The 21,541-nt window shown below is 40.8% G+C and overlaps 1 protein-coding gene and 1 pseudogene across 2 annotated transcripts; both read right to left on the reverse strand.

The window, feature by feature from the left end:
* Positions 1 to 1,593: 1,593 nt before the first annotated feature.
* LOC145493003 (uncharacterized protein in proB 3'region-like) lies at positions 1,594 to 18,383 on the reverse strand. Of its 2 annotated transcripts, XR_014050080.1 has the most exons (5): positions 18,111 to 18,383; positions 15,536 to 15,812; positions 12,987 to 13,485; positions 3,129 to 3,340; positions 2,881 to 2,958 (listed from the first exon to the last, which is right to left on the reverse strand). XR_014050080.1 is itself a non-coding variant. In XM_081472406.1 (4 exons), exons 1-4 carry the CDS (start codon positions 18,241 to 18,243, stop codon positions 2,872 to 2,874), a joined length of 996 nt encoding a protein of 331 aa, XP_081328532.1. In that variant the 5' UTR covers positions 18,244 to 18,383; the 3' UTR covers positions 1,594 to 2,871. The 2 variants fall into 2 exon arrangements, 1 of the variants encoding a protein (XP_081328532.1); XM_081472406.1 differs by lacking the exon at positions 3,129 to 3,340 and having other exon boundaries at positions 1,594 to 2,958.
* Positions 4,643 to 5,583, reverse strand: LOC145493205 (uncharacterized; annotated as a pseudogene).
* Positions 18,384 to 21,541: the final 3,158 nt, after the last annotated feature.

A 21,541-nucleotide genomic window follows, 5' to 3' on the forward strand; every position in this document is an offset into this window, starting at 1 on the left:
TGTAATGTAATTTGGAATTTGTATTAAAGATTAAAGATTAAAGTAATACCGTTCGCCATGCCAGTGTGCACATCTGTATATTTATACATGTCAGTCGTCAAATCACTCCTATATGTCGTTGCTATCAAAACAGAGTATGTGCTTGCTTAATTGCAAACAAATCACACAGGATGGCTGTTTATAGCACATAGTTTTTTTTTTTTTTTTTTTTTTTTTTTTTTTCATTTTGAAGCCATGGCTATCCGTAAGGGTTTTTCTGCAAGGATCACGGTTTGGCTAGCAGTGTCTATGATGAGGTTGCTGCGCACAAAATGTAATAACCTTGAAGGGAAAAATTTCCGTTTTCCTTATTGTAGAGAAAAACAGGTGAATGGGGATTACACCAGGTCAAAGAAATTAAAACTGCAGTAAAAGTGGCTGCCAAGGTACCCTTCAGACGAGTACAGTTTGTAAGCCCGACAGTGCAATTCACTATGCAGGAATTTTTTTCTTCACTTCTCCGTTGCTCGATTTTTTTTTTCGGTCATCCTCCCTTGCATGAATTTTGTTTTGGTTTTTTCCCCACCCCCCCCCCCCCATCACTTTTCTAATGGTCCGTCCCTAATTCATTCCGTCACGCCAACAGGATTTATACCCCAGAGCCGACCCCGTCACTTCTTCACCAAGGTAAGACTGTTTTAAGAATTTGAAAAACAAACAGACGCCCTCATTACAAATTTGGCACGAAATTAAGCAGCAAAATGTTTTGCACTTTTTAATACCCTAAACTGTTTCCTTGGCTCGCAAACGAAGAAAAATTAAAATAGAGGAATGATCATTTTGAAAAACGTCATCAGAAACATTTTTTAAATTTTATTTCCAGAAACAAAATTAAAAACAAAACAACAATCCGAAAACATTGTTCTCTCGCCGGTTTACTACGGCATTACAGTTGGCTGGCAGTTTAGGATAGTTAACTTATTAAGGGGATTTAATACCGGAGGATTATTCGCAGTTAAAGGTGTATTTTACATTAACTGTCCAATTTCCCGCGCGCTGATTGGCTCATTTTCATCATCAATAAGAGTACAGACGGATAAAATTTTAATTTATACAAGCTTTCAAGTTCAACTTTCAGCTGTCAAACTGTCCATTTTCTAACCAATGAGAATTTTTTTTAAGTAGCTAATCAAAAAGCGAGAAAAGCTATTGACAATGTTCGCGTCATTTTGAATGAAATTCACTTATCTCTGCTTACGGCAAGTTTACTGCGGAACCACCCGCCTGCGGCTCGTGGTTCCACAGCCACTTTGACAATGTTATTACGCAATTTATCATCAATAAGAGGACAGACGCACAAATAAACTGACGCAAATTTGTTAACCAGAGAACACCAGAGAAAATTTCTGGTTCTTAGTAAACCAATCAAAATAGCGCGCGCGTTGACGAATTAAATTGACATCACGTTCTTTTAAATTGCTATATTTGCTCTACACTTACATACGGAGTAGTAGTTTCGACTCGGTTTTGAAATTGCGGTATTTGGCGATTTTTTGCGATATTGCGGCGTTCAGAACTCCCCAATGTCCTGTCTAACTAGAGCATACCACACGGTAACAACTTTCAAGAAATTTAATAAGTATAAAATATATAAACATTATACAGTATATTTAAGTATATAAGGCCATCCCCCCTCTTTTTTTTTCGTTTATTGTCGAATGTCTTTCTGATTTTGGGTCGGTCGGAAAAGGAAAAAAAACAAAAATAAAATTGGAAAAGGAGTCTGGAGCTAGGAGGCCTGGTACCTCAGCATAATATACGTGGAGCCTGGAAACAACAAGGTGTGCTTACAAAGTCAACATCGCGGCAATGAAGGAAGGAAAAAGTCGACGTCGTTGTTAAAATCAAACGAGAACAGGGAAAAATTAAAAATCTGTAAGGTACAAAATTGCTTATGTTTCAGATTAAAGTGACAATTGTTTGAAATAATGTGTCATTGCCTTCATTGCCTTCTGCGTAACTTTTTTTTTTTTTTTTTTTTTGAAAAAGCGAAAATCTGGGTCGGTCGGACGACGCTAAACAGAGAAAAAAAAGGGGATGGCCTAAACAAAGGAAACATGACCGTGACGGTGTTAGAATGTCCGATCTTAATTAGCGTAGATTTTTAGGATTTTGTTTCTCCGTTTTCTCCTTAGTTTTAGTTCCGATTGCGAAGATATATCAAACACGAAAGACCGTGTTTGACCACATTTCCAAAGACTCCAAACACCTCGAAGTTCGTCAAAAATACTCCACCGCCTGTCGCATTTTCAACTCTCTTCTCGGTGTTTGGAAATCATGTGGTCAAACACGGTCTTTCACGGTCTTTCAAACACGGTGTTTGACATCTTACATCAAAACTCTCTGGGCTTAGTTAGACCTAGAGCGTCTAAAGTTTCTGCCAGACAGGACTCCACAAACCACCTCTAGGCAAATAAACTTTTACCTTTTATCGCGTACATGTGTTTTTTTAGAAACTAGTCCTTGAATCTATATAATTCTGAATAGACTATTGTAGGTGTCATCTAATAGGAGAGAGCTTTCCTTCAGCAATTTTCTGTTGGTAAGTTAGTAAAATTTATCTATCTATTTAGTAGTTAATAGTAAAATGTAATCCATGTGTTGTGTGAATCAATGCACCGTAAAAGAGACTGGTAGATCTGATTGTTTATTGACAAAAAAAACTGGACTAAAAGCTATTCACAGATTGAAACTCATTCCTTGATCAATAATATTGCAAAAAGTTTTGTAGTGGTCATTAATTTTCAACATTAATCAAAAGCAACAGACTGTCATGTTTCATGAAAATCGCCATTTTCTGGCTGGTATAGTGTGAAAACAGCAGTTTATGAGTTAATATCCCTGGTCCACATCCACACAAAACTTGAGTTTTTCACCTGCCTCATACAAGGCAAGGTTCTCAGCAAACAATTCTGCTACCTTAAAAATAAATACGGTAAAATCAAGTTAATCTATGAACTACACAAATATCACAACAAGGACATCCATGAATATATTCTGTGACTAGAAAGAGATAGGTCACCCCTCCTGGGTGGACTCATCACCAAATTCTAAAAGTTTCAATTTAACGAATATGACTGTTCACTTACACACAATTGAATCTAGCTTTCTCAAGCTGGTTATCTGGAGCCCCTATCATCTCTACATCAAATCTTTACCCCATGGATATACTTCTCAGTCATCTGCTATCTCCAACCCAAACACTCTCGCACTTTTTTGCTCCTCTTGAGAGATCAAGATGGCAGGGCTGGATTGTATGTAACCAGAATTAAGTGCACTTCTCCAGGAAAGTGAAGCAAAGCTGGAAATGAAAAATTTTAACCAACCTTCAATTTTTCTGTGGAGGTAGGTTACCTTGGGGTATAAACAAAAACAACCATATTTGGATCGGCAGATGTATCGTTGCCATGGTAACCGCACTAGATGACGTCGGCCTCAGGACCATGTTTTGAGCATAAGTTCCACTCTCAAAAAGTTAAATTAAACGGGTCTGGTTCTCGGTTGCATGTGCACCAATTCAAATGAAATTCATACAGATGGTAGAGCCACTCTCCCAGTTTATAAATTTCCCCGTTAAAGTATTTTGGGTTTTATAAACAAGAAGAAAATGCTCGTCTCACGATGTTCCCTGTCAGCCATTTTGACAAGCAGGAAAAACAAGCACAACCATATTCGTAATTTCACCGAAAGTACTCTTTCCACATAATCCAAATTAGTAGCAGAGATTACACAGATATGACGTTTCTAAATATTATAAAATCAATTTGGGGAAAACTATACTCTGGCCATGGGTGCTGAAGACACCTGGGGCAAATTGCAAAAAATTGCAAAATTGGCAATTTTGAGGGCTCTAGTATTTGGCTCAAACGGGCTTTGGAGAGAGAAAATCAGTTTCAAAACTATCTTTTATTATCTTGTCTGTTACCTACATTTAGTTAATAAGGTTTTGGCCAACGAATTTGATGAAATATAAATTGATACAAAACCTACCTTGAAGGTTTGGGAATTTCTTCAGGATGCTTTCGTCGCGTGGTTCTCTCCAATGTCTCCCCTTTGCTCGCTCCAATTTCTTGACCAAATCTAGCGCTGACTCTAATCTAACGGTTACTCCCATCGAATATCCAGTTTACCGTGTTTCAGACCAGAGATGATGATACAAGAAGCCCGCATACACTTGACAAAGAATAGTTGAAAGGTCAAAACATGGTCCTAATACTTGCGATTTCTGTCGTCGAGCACCTAAATTCATCAATATTATCCAACCAGGAAGTAAAGTAAATGTGTCGAGATCAATGTACAAAGCAAATGCATGCCTTTGAACAATCCAAAGTAACGTCTTTGGCTAAAATCGAGTCAGATATTGCGTTTGTCGACAAGCCAAGAATGGTGAATAACTGAACGCGTAGGCCGTGTAATGTAAAGACACAGTCAAGATAGCTGACAAGGGAAATGTGTTTATTCCTCGTGCTTCGTCACGTGATATATCAACACATAATGACTAGCTAGGAAGGGAAAGTCTAACTCAATACATACAATTTATGTCACATCCTTCCCTTCAGAAACATAAACTTGGAGAATAAAATAAAAATAAGATAAAATAAAATAATATTTCGGCTTAAAATAAATGTCACTGTTCCTGGTTTAAAGCAAAATAACTCAACAACTGAAAACAGTCTTTGCAATCTCAGATTGGTCTATAGGTCAAGCCGGTCAGGTTTCACTACTCGTCTGCCGCTTCGGGTGACAATTGGACCTGCACTGTTCTCCTTTGCTGGTTCTGTGTGTTGCTCTTGGGACGGCATATCCTGTAACACAGTGGAAGCCGTAGGTCGGTCAGGTTCATCCCTTGGCGGCTCCTTGTCCTGGATTACAGTTTGGTCTGCTCCAGAAGACAGTTCTGCATTCAAACTACCATGTCCTGGAGCTGGGCAAACTCTTAGATGTTGCCGGTTGCGACGATACTTTCTGCCCTCTTCAGCTTGCACTACATAGGATCTTGGTGTATGGTGATGTTTGACCACAGTGGCTGGCTTCCATTCTTTGGAGTCCGTCCAGGGCTGCAATCGAACTTTGGTCCCAGGCTGAAGTTCCTTCATGTCCTTGCTTGCATGGCGGTCAGGGTATTTCTTCTGGGTTTCTTTGGTCTTCTCCAGATACCTGGTTGTTGCTTGCAGGCTGAAGCAGACATTCCATCACGGGCAACTTATTTCTCAGTCCACGACCCATGAGTAATGGTGCTGGAGACAGTTCAATGTCTGGTAATGGCGTTGTTCGATAATCCAGCAAGGCCAAGTGCTTGTCATCATTCTTTCGCCACAACTTCTTGACAGTTTGGATAGCTCTCTCCACTTCTCCATTAGCCTTGGGGTAATGTGGTGATGTGGTGGTATGCTTAAAGCCATAATCTTTGGCAAATTCCTGGAACTCGCTACTGCTGAACTGGGGACCATTATCTGAAACCACTTCTGCTGGGATTCCATGGACCCCAAACTGCTTTTTCAACTCCTCTACCACAGCTCCACTTCTTAAAGATTCCATCTTTGTAACTTCGAGGAATTAGCTGCGATAGCACACAGAGAGTAAATAATGTTCTCCGTGAAATTCAAGGAAGTGATGGTGGCACAGAGGGCTTCAGTGGTTTAGAGGGCTGTTTCTTGCCGTAGTCAGCACACACACTACAATTGGTGACCATTTGCTCAATTTCCACTGACATTCCAGGCCAAAATAGTACCTCTTTGGCTCTCTGTCTACATTTAGCTATTCCAAGATGACTCTTGTGGATCTGACGGAGCATTTCAGGCCTTAGCAACTTTGGGACAATAAGGCGTGTTCCTTTGAAAAGGAGTCCGTCTGCTGTAGTAACCTCATCCTGGAATGTCCAGTAGGGTCTTGCCTCGACGGGAACTTGGGGTTTTGTGTCTGGCCATCCAGTTTTCACCATGGTAAGAACTGCTTGTAGCTCCGGGTCTTTCTTGATTTCCTTCTGGAATTCTTCATATCGTTCATCTGAGACTGACAGGACCACATTTATTTCTTGGAATTCTTCAAAGGCACCACTGTCATCATTCTGCACAGACGCTCGACTCAAGGTGTCTGCCAAGTCTTGCTTACAACCAGGAATGTAGTCATCATACCCACACACATTGAGGTTTTTTTTCTGAAGTCTCAGTGGTACTTGTGAGAGAGGTTTGGTACTGACTTGCGACAGGCAAAGACAGCTGCTAACATTTCAGACTCAATGGGTGCATACCTCGTCTCTGTATCAGTGAGTGCTCGAGAGGCGTAACACACGGGTTTGTTGTCTTGTAACAACACTGCTCCAAGCCCCTTTCCACTTGCATCGCACTGGATTGTCACTGGCTTGGTGACATCATAATATTGTAGCACTGGAGCTTGTGATACAGGTTGCTTGATCTTCTTGAAGCTCTCTTTCTGTGGATGGTCCCACTGGAATAATACATCTGACTTCTCTAACTCTCGTAAGGGAGCATCCACTGTGGATAATTGGGCAGATAACGACTCAGAAACTGTATAAAGCCAAGAAGTCGTTTCACATCTTCTTTGTTTTTCGGTTCAGGTATTTCATGGATTGCTTTGATCTTCTGGGGATCAATCTTCAGGCCCTCGGCAGTAAGGAGGTGTCCTACCTAAAGTACTTCTTTCTGACGAATCTTCCATTTCTCCTTGTTGAGCTCTAAGCCCTTTGCGGACGCTCTTTCCAGAAATTTGTGCAATCGCTCATCGTGTGTTGATTCATCTCCAGCGATGATTACATCGTCCATTATAACTTCCACACCACCCAGGTCTTCAACCATTTGATCCATGGTTCTTTGGAAGATCTCTGGGGCACACTTTACGCCAAAGGAAGTCTTGTGAACCTGTATCGACCAATTGGAGTGTTAAAGGTACAGAGAAGTGAAGACTCTTCATCTAACTTCAGCTACCAAAAGCCACTCTTAGCATCTAGAATGCTGAAGGTATTGGCACCCTGTAGACGGCTGGCCACTTCATCAACTGTCTTCAAGGGGTAGTGGGACCTCTTCATGGCAGCATTTAGATCTCTAGGATCGATGCATAGTCTCACTGCACCATTCGGCTTCTGAACTACTTCAAGCGAGTTGACCCATTCTGTTGGTTCTTCTTGCCGCACAAAAACTCCCAGTTTTTCCATCCTTTCTAGTTCTTCAATGACTTTCTCTCTCTGTGGTACTGGTACCTTCCTTGGAGTATGAACAACAGGGATAGCACTATCAGTTAGTTCTATATGGTAGGTGCCAGGCAAACATCCTAGTCTTTTAAACAGTTCAGGATAGTCGTCCAACTCTACTCTGCTCTTCGGTGGGTTTTTGCTTGTCAGCTGATGAACTCTCTTGAGTAGGCCAAGTTTGACACAGGTGTTTCCACTAAGCACTGACTCCACTTCAGGTTCTACCACAAAGAACTTGACATCTTCGACTTTATCTTTGTATCTTGTGCTCAAAACTACTTCTCCACGAGGCTTTAGCTTGTGCTTGGAAAAGGAAACCAACAAAGTGTGTGTCTTTTTCAGGAGTGGCAAGGGATGACGCTGGTGGTTGCTGTAGGTCTTCAGCGACATAACATTAGCTTTCGCGCCACTATCCAACTGGAAACGAACTTGGGTATCCTCCGCCTCAACCACTTCGTAAAATTGCTCATCCTCTGCAGTACAGCTTGATTCGATTGAGTAAACAAATAGAGACATATCCTCTTCATCTTCTTCTTGGTCCGACTTCTCCTCGGTTTCTTGTTCTGAATCTTCTACTTCTTGTAGGTTGTGGACTTCCTTGGCCATACAGAAGTTAGCATAATGATTCATCTTCTTGCAGTATTCCTGCAGTAGTTTCGATTCGTAATCCTTCGAATCGGCATTCTTTTCTGTGGGTGGCTTCCTTTTGAACTTGTTTTTGTTTGAACGCGGACGATTCCAGGGCGGGCGTTTTTCCTGATTCAGTGTTTTCACGGTTGGGTCTTCGTCGCTGGCGAGTTTTTTCAGACTGCTGAGATTCGTTTCGTAGTTTCGACCGATCTCGATGGCCTTTTCGCATGTCAACTCGTCAGCCAGGTCGAGACACTTCTCGCGCACTTTAGGGTGTTTACAACGGAAAACAATCGCGTCTCGAACCATGCGCTCTTCCTCTTGGTAGCGACAATCCTTAACTAGGATCTTCAGATCTGTGACAAACGATTCGAAACTCTCGCTGTCTCCCTGACGTCTTTCGCTGAATTTCAACGCAGCCATGATGTGGTTTTTTCGTGGCGCGCAGTATTCTTCGAATTTTTTCACTACCACGGTCAATTTCGCAGCATCCTCTGGTTTTGCGAATGTAAATCCTTCGAATACGTCCAATCCTTTATCGCCTACCCACAGCTTTAAGTAGCTGACTTTGACGCTATCGTCTTTATCGTGCAATGGACCTTTGAAGATGCACATGACTTGTCTGCTGAAGCGACGCCATTCTTGGAGTAAGTCTTGTACGGTCCATGATATCTGCGGACTCTTGTATTTCGCCATTGTCGTTGTATTTCACGTCTATCCTGCAGTAAATACAATCGATGGGTATTCCATGTACAGTTGTCAGTCAGGCGTTAGCTCGATAGCTTATTTGGGCATGGATATCGCTGCTCTTTCTGACACCATGTAATGTAAAGACACAGTCAAGATGGCTGACAAGGGAAATGTGTTTATTCCTCGTGCTTCGTCACGTGATATATCAACACATAATGACTAGCTAGGGAGGGGAGAGTCTAACTCAATACATGCAATTTATGTCACAGACCGGAAGTTCGAGAAGTACGACTGCTGACCGGATGTAAGACAATGTAATGGGATGTAACACCGGATGCAAGTTTAATGATATCCTCTTGTAATGGGGTTTTTTTTAACAATGGCAATGGTGAAGAAAGCCAAAACAACAGAAAAAACAAAAACAAAACAAGACTTAAAAAAAAAAAAAACGAAAACCGAAGAACCTAATAAAAGCATCAAAGAAAAATTAAACGTTGAGCAATCTCATACCCTGGGAAACTAGGAACAAGGTTGAAATGTTTAGGTGCAAAGTCTAACTCGGATTCATACGCACCAGGGCCCCACGTTGAATTTTATTTTTGTTGAATGGGTACTAGCCTGCGAACGCAGACGTATTTCCGGCTGTCACTTGATTCCGCCGAAAAATAACGTCTGCGAACCCGAGCCAGGAAACGATTTCTGTGACGTAATGACTTTTGTTTCTCCTTGGCCAATCAGATTCCATGATAGAATGAAACTTGAGTGCTCCTCGCAGCGAATACCTCGCGCAGTAGTTCCGGGGTTATTTGAGCTAAACTGTGATTGGCTTAGAATTCCTACGTCACAGAAATCGTTTTCTGGCTCGGGTTCGCAGACGTTATTTTTCGGCGGAACCAAGTGACAGCCGGAAATACGTCTGCGTTCGCAGGCTAAATGGGTACAAGTGCAATCTGCATTTTTGGCACGCACAGCATGAATTTCCCTTTTTTTGCATACCTGTATAGAGAGACAGAATTCGAACGTCCAAGAGTTCTTAGAAAAACTAACTTCCTTGTTCTCATTCAAGCCTGCACATCATTTGTTGTTAACGAAAACCTGAACATATTTTAACACCTGTCAGTACTCCTGGATTTACTGTAGCTAAACCAAGAGATGAAAAATGGTATCCTCTCTTATACAAACTTGATCCAGTGCTGTAAAGCCAATGGAGGAAGTCAGGTTGCGGAAAACCATCAGTGAAGCGCTTTTCTTTTGTCCTTTTTATTCACCACTGTATTAAAACAGTCATAAAAGCGGATCAAAAGTCGTCCTTTTATCCCTCTATCAATGATATATTGAACCAAAAATATCTAAAGAAGAGACAATGCCATTGCGATAATGTCGCTTTATCTGAAGCTACAAACACAAACAAACAAAAGCGCGTATATCGTATTTTAAAAGTACAGCCGGTCAGCATTTTTACTCCTCGCATTTCTGGTCTACATACGTTTGGTCGTAAACAACGATTTCTAGCGTTTTCTTCGCTTCTCAACCATGCACCACGGAATGTACGGCTCAATTTAGCTAAAGACTTAATTCAGAATCGTTGCAGACAGGCATTTGCTTAGCTGTGATCTTGATGCATCTATTTAACTTCCTGGATGGATTGTATTGATGAATTATTATATGGCTGTGTCTCACAAAGACTGGGAACTACCGAATTCACGAATTTGATTGGCTGAAATCGATATTGACCGCGGTCTAGATTTTCCCATCTAGACCGGCATCTAGCTAGACCGGTTTCATTTTGCGTTGAAAAAGTAGCAAACTAAAATACAAAAATGTACACCATTTCTTTTATTTTCTTCTCATGGAAGTGCCAAAAAGCTTGATGACAAAAAAAAAGTAAAGAGGACGAGCAAATTTCGGCAGGTTTAAGTTAAGCTCATCGCCGTTCGCAAGCAAACTGTCAACAAACCAGTTACATTAAACGAATTAAAGCTTTCTCCTTTGCCATATAATAAACATCTTATTAACCGAGCTAAGTCGGTCTGTATGGGAGAATCTTGACCTCGACCGTGTGTACAGACCTCGGTCAAGATTCTTCCATACAGACCTGCAGCTCGGTTAATAAGAGCTAATTATTTCGATAGTCGACACACGACTGTGTTTGACCTGTTCGACTGTTCTATATTCGGGTTAATGCATCATCATCTCTGGTCTAAAAGTACATGTTCGGTGAGGCTAGCCAGTTAGATTTGACCTTTCCGCTAGAGTCTGTGCAAGATTCGGTCAAGAAAATGGAGCGAGAGAAGTGAGGAGAGACCCAATAACTATACGACAAAAGCATCCTGAAGAAATTCCCAAGAGTTGCAAGGTAGGCTTTGTTCAGTTTATATTTCATCAAATTCGTTGGCCAAAACCTAATCAATCAAATGTAGATAACAGATAAGATGATAGAAAATACTTCTGAAGCTGATATTCTCTATTTAAAGCCTGACTGAGCCAAATACTACAGCCCTCAAAATTTCCAGTTTTTCAATTTTTTGTAACTTGCCTCGGATGCCCTCAACACCCATGGCCAGAATATAATTTTCCCCAAATTGATTTTATGATATTTAGAAACTTCAATATCTATGTAAGCTCTGCTGCTAATTTGGTTTTTTGGGAAAGAGTACTTTCGGAGAAATTACGAATATGGTTGTGCTTGTTCTTCCTGCTTGTCAAAATGGCTGACAGGCAACATAGTAGGACGAGCATTGTCATCTTTATTATAAAACCCAAAATTTTTTAAGGAAAACGACCAATTTTTTAAGTTTAAAAGACATCTTTCGACAGAACTTCTGTCATCTTCAGTTGAATGAATGATTACAAAGCAAGTTGAATAATAAGTAGGCAAAAATGCTAATTAAGACAAATAGTAACAACAGAACGTGAAAAGTTGTAAATTAAAAGGATAATTTTAGATTTACATGGTGTAATTGCTGATTGAGGCAAGGTAGTTCTTTTTGAATATGGATAGCCTCCTTTATCTTGAGTTGAAAGCTGGTAGTGGCGTGATCTAAAATATGAAAGCAGTCTATTGAACACAATGAGCGACAACGTTCAGAATTCTGAAGATGTTTGAAGATGTGAGAGGCCCTATCAACGGCTAAGTGCTCACGTACGCGTGTGGAAAAATGTCGGGAGGTTTCGCCGACATAACAGGCATTACAGCCCGCACATGTAAACTTATAAACCACACGTGAACGAAGCCCGCCAGGGATAGGGTCTTTCACACCAAAAAGGTTACCTATCTTAAAGGAAGAAAAAACTAATTTGATGTCTAAATCATTACAATAGCGCTTGATTAAGTGTCGAATCTTCTTCTGAGTGATGACAGAAAAATGGCCTATGTACGGCAGCTTAAAGTAAAACGTGGGCGAGGTGGTAAGGGGGTAGCCCCGGGGACAATGATTGCTATGGGTCCCAGTGATGTAACGGTTAACCACTTTTTCAATTAAATGGGCAGGGAAAAGGTTCTTTTTGAGAATTTCAGTAAGCTTGGTTATATCCTCGTGTAACCCCAACCAAGTGTTGTTGATCTTGTAGGCCCTGTCAACAAGAGTCCTAATGAGACCTACTTTGTATGAGTACGAGGTGAAGCTAAAATAATTAGTTAATAACCCAGTAAAGGTTTTCTTACGGTAAACCCTAGTTAGGAAGGAATTAGTGTCACTATTATCAATAAGAACATCTAGAAAGGGTAATTTGCGATTAAGTTCTTTTTCCATAGTAAACCTTATGTTGGGGTGCCTAGAGTTAATGTAGTCAAAAAATATAACAGCATCGTGCTCCGAGTGAAATAAACAAAAAGTGTCGTCAACATACCTACGATAAAATAAAATTTTAGAGCATTGAAAATTTTCCAACCATAGTTTTTCATGATGCCCCATAAAAAGATTGGCTAATACAGGAGCAAGGGGAGACCCCATGGCCACACCATCAATTTGGTCATAAAAAGAACCGTTAAATAAGAAATGGGTCTGGGCGGTGGCTACAGTGAAAAGGCTTCTAAGTTCAGGTTTACTTAACTTAAAACCCAAAATACTTTAACGGCGAATTTTATAAACTGGGAGAGTGGCTCTACCATCTGTATGAATTTCATTTGAATTGGTTCACATGCACCCGAGAACCAGACTCGTTTATTTTTACTTCTTGAGAGCAAATTTTTTGGTCAAAACGTAGACCTCAGACCGACGTGATCAAGTGCGGTTACCATGGCAACGACACACCTGCCGATCCAAATACGGCTGTTTTTGTTCATCCCCCCAGATAACCTACCTCCACACAAAAAATGAAGGGGGGTTAAAAATTTTCATTTCCAACTTTGCTTCACTTTCCTGGAGAATTGCTCTTAAATATATTATGTCATTATATTGTGTCTGAAGTTAGGACTTACCTCTTCAGGAAAGGAGACTGCAGCTGTGTGAGGTGTGATAACTACTTGAGGCATCTTCCACAAAGCACTCTCCTTTGGAAGTGGCTCGACTTCAAACACATCCAGTATAGCTCCAGATATCCAGCCTTCATTTAATGCATGAATAAGACTTTTTTCATCTATGACATCTCCACGACCAATGTTAATGAAAACAGGACGCTTGTCTTTACCACTCTCAAGCACATTTCCGGATAAGAGATATTTAGTGGCAGTTGTACTTGGTAATATATTACAAACATAATCACAAGACTGAAGAACTTCAGGGAGCCTCGACAAAGTTGCGTAGTGGTCCACAAACTCTTGCCTGTCAGATTTGTCTCTGCGTCCCACACCCCAGACCGTCATATTCAGAGCTTTGCATGTCTTAGCCAAATTTTGTCCAATATCTCCAAGTCCAAGAATTCCAATTGTCAGTTTAGGCATCACACAATATTTAGCATTAAGTGCCCACTCTTTGTCCCTTAAATGAAGTAAGGTAAGCAAAAACAGTCCTGTGAGTGAGATATGAATTTCCTCCAAGATGAACGCAATACTCCAAGAGGATCAGATGTCACATAAGGACAATCATCCCTTTGGCTACAATATTACTTCCTATTAATTCTGATAAAGTTTTTTGTTCCTTTACTTATCAAGACTATCCTAAATTGTTAAAATAGAAGTCAGGTATCCATGACCGACACCTGCTAACTTAGCCAATCAGAGAATAACAGCCTCAAATCCCTCAACAATGCAAAACCTGCATCCCCACAAATCTACTTGTAGATAAATAAACAAACAAATACTAAAATAAATGAAATTAATGAAAATTAACTAAATAAATCTCTCAGCTGTCAGTGTGGGATAACCATCATGTAAGTGGCATGCAACAAAAACTATTTAGTAGGTCATATTATTCACTTCACTTGAGTGTGCCCATATCAATTCAATTTTGTGCACTAACTACCCAAAATAAGCATGCTGCACTTAAGGACGACGCCTACTAAATACAAAGGTTTTTGCGCCAGGTTAGGACCTTGCGGAAAAAGTAGATTTTTGCAAGGGCTATCGGAATCCACAAAGAAAAAAGAGGGTAACCACATATTTTTTCGAGATAATTAGCCTTGAATCTTAACAAAAATGCTGACATCAGCATTTTTCTGAAAATAGAAGGAGAGGGTATTTCTTCACAGCTTTCTATAGAATTCGCCTTTACATACAGAAAAGCAAACACATTTATAAAGATCTGAAAACTACATGGTAAATGGTAACATAAAAACCATTTTTGGTATGTTTTTAATTACAAAATCGTTGCAACAGCACTTTTAGCGTCTCTGACAGCCTTCCTCTGTTTCAGCTAAAATACAGTCTAAATATCTTTTGTTCACAACCAGAAACTAATCACCTGCTGAATAGGCTTGCCACTTCCATTTCATAACATAAAATATAGGAGTAACCATGCGTTTTTTAAAGTTATTGATCCTTTTTTAAACTTTTTACGGTGCCTGTTACATTTTTTCCTGTCACTTCCCCAGTAAGTAAAACATTTGCATATCTGACACTTGTTATGTGCGCATACTATGCCATCTGCAGGTACATGTTTACAGTTGGATTTCAGTATAATTTTCGACAGATAACAGCTAGTTTTTCAGCTGGAAGATGTTAACAATTAGTGGTTAGCGATATGCTGCTGTTCTGGTCTTCCTGGTTTAAGTACAGGTTCATTAAACTTGATTTGGTCACAGTAGGAAAATTTTGCTTTCAATTTAGTCATGTACTTGGTAGCGTAGTTGGTTGCATCATGTCAACCCAGCGTGTACGTGGCACTTAAACCATGCCTTGCGTGATGCGCCAAATGTGTGCACACTAACAAAAGCAGGCACCGTCCTTAAAAGACGGGGAAATCATCCCTAATGAATAACACAAGGCAGTGTTAATAAAAGGTTCAGTTACTTAAATAATACAAAAGCACACAAAAACCCTGTGGGGGGGGGGGGGTTCCCATTTGAAAAGGTTGGGGATGCTCGTCATCTTGCTTAGGGGTTCCGGTCCCACTTAGGTTGTTGATGATCAAATGCCACAATTTTATGCTGTCAAAGTATTTTGTAGGGTGCACTGTAAGAAATAATAATCAAAGAAATGCTCTTATTTCCATTTTTTGGCTCGATTTCTATTGGTCTCTCAAGTCCGGTCTACTAGTGCAGGCTCCTTTCTTCAGTGAACAGCGGCTGCTAATTGAGCCTAGTCCATTTTAAGTGGCATTTTTTAGGGGTCAAATAAACCTCAAGTCACACCCAGATTGGTCTCCGTTAGGGGTTTAATCCAAATTTTCCGATGAACATCCCTGACCTTTTCATGTGGAAGTCCCTCCCCCCTGGGACAAAAACCTGCAATGTACAATACACACAGACACATACAAACTGGGAAATGCTGTATAATTGCTTTTCCTTCACTGACTGATCTACAATATTTAAAATTACAAATAATCTTTGAATTAATCGGAATTAATGGCATATAAAACTCTGTATATATACCATTTGCATTCCTGTTGATCACGCCACAGCTTTCGGAACTCCCTCTCCCATGACACAATGTGACCAATGACATACTGTACCATGGCAGGACCAAAGACTCCACCAAACCTCGTTAGTGTCAAAGAACCCTTTTGTTGAGGTGTGACATATTTAATAGCTTCTTCCACTCCTGCCCAGGTCAACTGCATCCATTCAAGCTCAAGTAGACTTGGCAGGTATCTTGGTGCTGTGTTAGGATCTGATAATATCACTTTGGCCTCTTGTAGCTTCTCAACCTCTAGGTGCATTCATAATTAAAAACATTTAAACCATCTACTTTTACAACTACGAAACAAGATCATTATAACATTAAAAGTAGACATGGCTCTCAAAAGAGATGTGCAATGGATGGCAAATTTTTTGATACCCACAATATAAAGCCCTAATTTTTTCCATCTTTTGAGCTCTTAGTAGTCACAGGGTAGTGATGACCTAATCAGGGTGCATGGCTTTTAAACTCAATCACATATTTGATGGTACAGTCCACATATAGGATCTTTTTATTTGGTTTTCAATTCCAAGCAGTCAGTGTAAAATGCAGACTGCAGACTGCAGACTGGAGGCAAATTGCAGACTGAGGGTAAAATGCAGACTGCAGGCCACGGGTAAAATATATACCACAGACTACAGACTTTTTAAGTAAATATTGTTATTAGCGGAGCTCCGGCAGCCCAAAGGGCCACCAAGCGGAGCCCCATACTCATAGGAAGAAATGGAAACCCATGAGTTGATTTTCTCATGGTTATCATGGCTAGCAGTATTGCTTGTGGGCGCATACGCACGACGGTGGCAACAGCCACGGCAACGAAGTCGTACAACATGGCGGCCATACTCCAAATAATAGGTTGACAGAAACATGCAACCTTGGTTTACCATTTACTTCTTTAATATTGGTTATCCATGTTATGAATTCAATCGACACCTGTCAAAACAAGGTATCTGCTGACCAATATCACATGACCATATCGCGGACTCAAGTTTACAGCTCATAGAGGTCACATGTTTTTTTTGAAGTTGACCGCTGACCAAGTGCTAATTTTCGATTGGATGGTGGGCCCATGTCAGGTTAACTTGTTGAAAACAGGGCAGGATTGTTCGGAAGCTGGTTAACGCTAACCCAGGATTAAAACTTAACCGAATTATAACTTTTTCCTCTATACAAATGTTTTTTGCTGCTTTGTTTTGTGTATATGGTGATTATTAAAACTCAAAACAGAAGGCCAAACAATAGACAGAAAACCTCACCGCAAAGTTACAAAACTCAAATCAAATTCTACCTTTTCCTGGGTTAGCTTAATCAGGCTCTGAACAACCCGGCCCAGGAGCTATGCTTTTAGGCTGGCCTAAATCTATATATTATTTTCCATTACCAAGAGCTGATCGTAAAGAGGATCACTTAGGCTAACCACAGTGAATAATCACTCCGGTTAGTCTGAATATCACTCCGGTTAGTCTGGATATCACTCCGGTTAGCCTAAATATCACTTAGGTTAGACTAAATAACACTCCAGTTAGCCTAGTTACAGTTAGTTCTCAATGATAGAACAATTTAGTTAAAAGTCTACAGTCTGTGGTATGCATTTTACCCGTGGCCTGCAGTCTGTAGTCTGCAGTCCACAGTTGTCATTTTACACTGACCGGTTTTTCCAAGGAAATAGCACATGGGGCCATATAGGTCCTGTGGGTAGGGGGTGTGTTTTGCTACACGTTCCTTTTAATCCCTCAAGTTATGATTTGCTGTCTGTGGTCTAAAACTGACAATACATGGCCTTTAATCTGTGATCTGCAGTCTACAAAATGTACAATGTACAGGAGAACTTGTACTGGTTTGTCTCATACTGTACTTGTGTCATTTGTCACTCCGCCAACCTCACCCTGGGCTCTGGGGGTTACTCCCTTATATGGCCTATATAGGTATATGCGGCCCCAAAGGGTTAATGGTTTTTCAGCCGTTTTGGTCATAAATAGGGTACTGGTCGAAGCCATTTTGATCACAAACAGTGTTTGATTTTTGCACTCTAGTCTTGAATTGGGCGTTCTTTTTAGAAGACGCTACTTTTTTATCATTATCGATAAGACCGATCAAAAAAAGCCCTTCACAATACCTTTAACATAGGTCTGAGCTAGGAAACTAAGTATAAGGCAGGTCTGAGACAGGGTATTGATTAGGGGTCAGGCCATAAATAAAGTTTTGAAAATCGGAGATTTTGGTCATAAATAGGGCAAGGTTTTTGGGAAGCGGGTCGCACATCCCCACCCAAATTTTGTCGGAGTAGCCCCCCGGGACCCCGGGTCATCCACTACTGCAGCATTAACTACACGTTCTTTCATCTGCAGCTCTTGCGATTCGTGTAATTATCATACAAGCATATCTCATGACCATTTAAATGGCAAAACCAGGTGAGGTTTCTCCCAATTTGCAGCCTACTTATAGAAACTTCTTATAGCACCGAAAATGGGACGTCCCAATAGGACTTTTAGCCACACTTTGAAATTAGGTTTACGAGGGTTAAAAAGATTGTTTTCTCTCACTTACCTCCGCTGCAGCCAACAGGAACATTGATAAATTTCACATGTGGGCAGCGTTTAGTAAGATCGTTGGCTAGGTCAGGAACAATAGAAGAGATATAGACAGTCTTCACCACCCTCCGAACACACGCAGCCGCCATATTGAATTAGGAGGAGGAATGGGAGTGAATCAAAAAGTGACTCTATCCCAGACCCTAAAGTTATTGTTGAGACTCTGTGCTTTTACGAACTAATCTCTTGCATCTGCCCACGTTTGGCTCGCAATCGTTGGGATTTTTTTTTTTTTAAATCAAGTAGAATATCCAAAATTGGAAAGTCCTATTTAACCAATGTTTGCCCTTATCTGGATTCCTTGATTGTTGTATGAACTGAAAAAGAATGGTAGTGTCCATCTCTCAGCGGTAGAGGTATTGAAAAAATGTTGGAAATGTCGTCAGCCACCGTCAGATATAAAGATTAGTTTGATCGAGGTTTTGAAGATTTTTTTCATTTCCTCAGTTTTTCCATTGCCGAGGCGAGACTGGTGTCGATCTACAAATCAAACGAGGCAGCAGCAGTAAAGTCAGTAAATTGAACTAATTGATGGCAGCTTCTTATGCGTCTGTTCCATATAAACAGGATTATGCGAACTCAGTTCATCGATCTGGCCCTTCTACAATTATAACCGTGTTAAAAATACGTTTATCTTGGGTGTGGTACTCCTAAATTTGGGAACTGGAAGGAAGTATATGAAAAAGTCCTCTTGGCAACTATGAACTAATCATAGGGCGTGGTGCACTTGCAAGGCTCGTCTACCCCAGTCGCAAAAGCGTGACGAAGATGCGCGAGCCTACCCTTTGAAATAACAATGAAGCAACTTAACGCGTAACGTAGGAAACTTAACGCGACAACGATATGATAGAGTCCAAACTGAAAGCAAAGAATTGCAACCGTGGACAGCTGTGTCGATCTAATTGGGTCTCGTCTGTACGGTGTAACAGCAAAAAAAAAAAATAGAACAACCAGCACGAAGGCCGATTCTTTACTAATTGAACTTGGTAATGGCTTCAGATGAAAATTCGAATCCAAATGTTCCTTTCGTATTGGTCAAGGCCACATGCATAACGAATGACTGTGAACAATAGGCAAAATCCGCAATATCATGTCGTTGTCGCGATAAGAAAATTGCGAACAGACAAAAACTGTCCTTTAGCATCCAAGCCGAAAGTTATCAGCATATGGTTATATTTTCCGAAGCCTGCGAGTTGAAACTTCGCTTCCTGGAAAGTTTTACTTTGGAAGTACGCTCTTGCGAAATTTTTTGAGTGAGTTGGTCCAATCAAATGTAATTTTGGCCCCGTCAGGTTGTCAAGTGTATCCAGTGAAGGTTTTTTTTTTGTCCTTTTCAATATTTAGGTAAGAGTAAACGAAAAGTCAACGTTAAATCAAAAGACCCTCAACCTCTGGACACAGCTCCCAGTTGGCGTGATAGCTCAGTTGATAGAGCACTGCACCGGTATCGCAGAGGTCATGGGTTCGAATCCCGTTCAGGCCTGAATTTTTTTCAGGCTTTAATTTCACAACTGCTTCAGTAAGTTGTGTGTATAACTGCGATGATCAGTCTTCATATACAGACTCAATCTATAAGGCCAGAGAAGCTTTTCCAATTTCAAAAAGGCAGAGCAGTTCATCCTTATGGTTTTAACCTCTCTGTGCAGAAACATATGTTTAACAAATTGACGTCAGTTTTTCATGCGTCTGTCCTGTTATTGATCATAAATTTTGTCATAACATGGATCGACGAGGCGATAGCCGAGTGGATCCGCGGACTACTTTGACAATGTTATGACGAAATTCATTGTCAATAACAGGACAGACGCATCAAAAACTGACATCAATTTGTTTTTTGCGGTAACAAATTGTCAAATTACCCGCTCTCACTCGTTGACTCATCGCATGAATTATAAATTCATGTGTCTGTCCGCTTATTGACAATAAAAATTAGCCAATGAGCGCGCGAAAATTTCTGCAGTTATCGTGAAATCTTCCTGCGATGATAATAATCGGAGAAACAATCGCCCTTGGGCTGAAGAATTTCTTCTCAACTCAAAGGATATAGAAGGCCACGATTGGTGGTAGTTTTATTTGGGTGTCTTTGGCCGGCAAACAAACAAGAAAAGTAACAAAGTGATCATGTTACTGTAATACTGTACTAGTTTACATGGGCATACTTCTATAGTTGTTTTTCAAGACAAGGCACCGTTCGACTCATCAATCTTAACCAGAACTGAACCAGAACCCCCAGGGGGGTACTCCCTTATATGGGCTATATCACGGTATGTGCGGCCCCAAAGGGTATGGTTTTTTCAGTCGTTTTGGTCATAAAGAGGGTATCGATTTTAGCTGATTTTAGCCATTTTGGTCATAAATACGGTATGGTTTCTGCACTCTAGCCTTAATTAGGAAAAGGTCGACTTGTGGCAAGTCTACGCTCCACCACGCGAGGGGAGATCATCGCATAGAGGCCCAGAGCAAATGCATAATTGTTATATCCGCTGAAGGTAGTATCGCGGGCGGGCGCGAAAGCGAGGCAATTTCGGGTTAAAACCGTTAAAATCGCGCGTATAACCGCGCGTATGTGAAGAGCAAAATCATTTGTGGCTATTCCAAAAGCGGTTCATTCTACTTCACATGGAAAATAACATTGTCTGTCATGACGTGGAAGTTTTGCTCCGTGTTTGGCTGTGACAAAAGCGAAAACAAGAAGATCGCCTACGTGAGAGTCTCATTCAAAAGAAAAGTGCTCCCAAGAGAGGAAATACCCAGAATTGACAGGTCTCAAAAACCGCTGATTGGCTGAGGACTCTTTTTAAGGACGCGTACGCAAAACCTTGACCGCTGACTTACTGCGGGGATTGGAAGCGCGATGGAGCGGCCATTGAACGGTAATTTGTGAGAACTGCGCTTGATTGTGCTCTTTTCACCACAAGTTGCTGCTTTTTGCTTGGCCAGTTTGTCAGTATATTTGCAGTTTTATTAATGGGTATTTATGAACAAAGACTGGGTTGTCGAGGAAGAGCATAAAATCAATGGATTACAGTTGATGTTACTGGAAAGTGTCAAAAATGTTCATGAAAACACACACGTTTCGGGTATATGACCCTTCTTCAGTGTTAAAAAACCGTTAAAAAACCGTTAAAATACGCAGTAGATTTGTAACTACGTTAGATGGGCGCGCACACGTAGAAAAATTGCGCGTGCATTGTTTAAATGTAGCTGAAGTTTATGTTTAGTCCATGCGGATGCACTGTTCCTAGCCGAAAAATCAGCCTCATCTCCAGTTGTTTTCGCTGGATGTTGGTGCCACTACACAAACGCATACCACGCACCTGGACATCTGTGATACTGTGGCCCGTAGAGTTGAAGTGTTGGGCCACAGGAAATCCAGGAGTGTTCTTG

Source organism: Orbicella franksi, chromosome 7, assembly GCF_964199315.1.
Source record: "Orbicella franksi chromosome 7, jaOrbFran1.1, whole genome shotgun sequence".
Taxonomy (NCBI): Eukaryota; Metazoa; Cnidaria; class Anthozoa; order Scleractinia; family Merulinidae; genus Orbicella; species Orbicella franksi.